Genomic DNA, 2,140 nt, shown 5'->3' on the forward strand with positions numbered 1-2,140 from the left:
CTGGGTGTTGCCCCAATGAACGACACATCTGGGACTTCCAAAGGATGAGCCAATAATTGGTCAAGAGTACAAATGACTCACGCGCCGGGGTGGGATCAGAAGGGAAGGTGTGCATGTTGACACCGACGTAGCACTGCGACACAGTGAATGTGCTGATGGGTAGCTCACTGCGGTTGAATACAGTGCCAAAGAAAGCCATCGTTCGCTCCCACTCCGCCCGCACAGGGCCAAACAGGACTGACTTTACAGTCTGTGACTGCTGCTTTCCAAATGATGTCGGGAAGACGACATTACAGGTGAAGACGAAGCCCATGGTCATGCAGATCGCCCGGGCAGGCTGCCCCGACTGCGGCTTCCAGGAGAGCACCTTGTTAGCACTTTGGCCAAATGTACTCAAGGTGACCTTGGCAGGGTCAAAGCGCGCAGGGTTGATGACGTAGCCGCCATCATTGCTGAAGGTGGCCAGTCTGTTCAGAGCACTAGAATTTCTGGTTAGCTTACATTGTATAGGTAAAGACATCACTGACCTGGGATTCACGTCATGCTTGTTGACAAGGCCTTGCGTGTACGGGACAGTGCTGATGAGGGAACCGTCTGCGGTGAGAGCCTCACAAAATCTAGGCTTATATCAGGCTGTGTTCTGCATTTAAAAAATAATGGTGTTTCATACCGCACTACTGGCAAGCCCTGGTACGTGTCCCTGAGAGCTTCATCCACAACGTCAGGGTTGTCAACATCAAGGACAAGCTTGTTGGTGACGTCATCTGCGAGATCTTCCATGGCAGCATCATCCTCCTCTTCTCCGCTGTCCAGAGAAGACCTACTCCATGCAGTGAGAACTTGAAGATATATCAGATCCCAGGAAAATAACGTACATGTTTGCAGTGTCCTTGCTGCTCCCATGATCCTGACTGATGATGGCTTCAACGGAGATGCAATTGAGATATACCAGATTAAAGACATACATGGTGCGCAGGGGCTCAGGAAGATGGTCGGTGAACAGACGACGCTGAAGGCGCGCTCTACGACACATTGTAAGGACTGGTACGGTACTTGTAAGCAAAGCTTAGTACTTGTCCTCGTCGTCAGTTTCACGGGTGAACACTGACGAGTCAGAGCTGGAGAGAGATCAGTGCAAGCTCAATATTGCACAAACATGGGTAGACTCACTTCGGGGCCTTAGACGTCTTCGCAGCCTTGCCAGTGTTGCTGGCCTTGACGGGCGTGTTCTTAGACTTGCCAGGAGTCTTACGCATGGGGATCACCACCTCGACACTGCTGCGCTGCTTGGTCTGGACCTTTCTGTCCGCGCTGCCGCTCAGCTCGGTCTGGACGTCCTTGTCGACCATGATCTTATTGGCCTTCTCAGCGGCAGCCTTTTCAGCAGCGATCTGCGCTCTGATGGTCCTAAGACAATATTTAGTAGACAATCATAAACTACCGGTGAGACCTACTGCGTGCGGGGGAGAGGGACGAAACTCTGCTTGACTGGGGTGAGCCTAGATTATTATTATCATTATTATTATTATTAGAGCAAGCTATAATGGAAGGTAAAAGGAAAACGTACACCGTCTTAACCTTCTTCACAGGAGAGATTCTGGGTAATGTTGTGTTAGTATCATCGTAACCAACACTGATGTTTGCGCACCCTTCATCCTCGGAGTCCTCAAAGTCCACCCTAATTGGATGATTAGTCCAATGGTGTAACCACAATAACAACACGGTACACTTACTGCTTGGCACGCTTAGCGGGGGTGGACTTCGGCTTGACGGCTCTGCCACGACTGGGCTTGCTGCGGCAAAGTATTAGATGACAGATAGCAGCAATGCAGCAGAGTAATAACACTCACACAGGCGACGGAGTCTTCGGGGTAGATGGCGGGCTAGAGTTGGCAGCACGGCTGCGTCTGCAACATACAATATCAGAGAAGCACAGCATAAAGTGAAGACACATACCCAATCTTCGGGGTCAGCTCAACCTCCTGGCGGCTGTCTTCCTCGTCATCGCTGCATGCAGTGTTAGATTTGCATGGGGCTGATGTCGCATATCTTACCTGATCATCATGACGTCCGCAGAGACACTTTCGTTGTCACTGTAAGGATACTCTTCAGAATTGAAGCACATCAAACAAAAAACTAT

At 50.4% G+C, this 2,140-nt stretch overlaps 1 protein-coding gene across 1 annotated transcript; it reads right to left on the bottom strand.

The window, feature by feature from the left end:
* Positions 1 to 95: 95 nt before the first annotated feature.
* Positions 96 to 2,125, bottom strand: TRAVEDRAFT_54866 (uncharacterized protein; the record flags this gene model as incomplete). The annotated part of the gene is made up of 15 exons (XM_008047792.1): positions 96 to 133; positions 169 to 479; positions 528 to 617; positions 671 to 820; positions 876 to 911; positions 966 to 1,022; positions 1,074 to 1,118; positions 1,171 to 1,407; positions 1,455 to 1,499; positions 1,568 to 1,597; positions 1,649 to 1,678; positions 1,734 to 1,793; positions 1,851 to 1,907; positions 1,957 to 2,007; positions 2,055 to 2,125. The coding sequence occupies 15 exons, from the start codon at positions 2,123 to 2,125 to the stop codon at positions 96 to 98; spliced, it is 1,308 nt and encodes a 435-aa protein (XP_008045983.1).
* Positions 2,126 to 2,140: the final 15 nt, after the last annotated feature.

Source organism: Trametes versicolor (genome assembly GCF_000271585.1).
Source record: "Trametes versicolor FP-101664 SS1 unplaced genomic scaffold TRAVEscaffold_253, whole genome shotgun sequence".
Lineage (NCBI taxonomy): Eukaryota > Fungi > Basidiomycota > Agaricomycetes > Polyporales > Polyporaceae > Trametes > Trametes versicolor.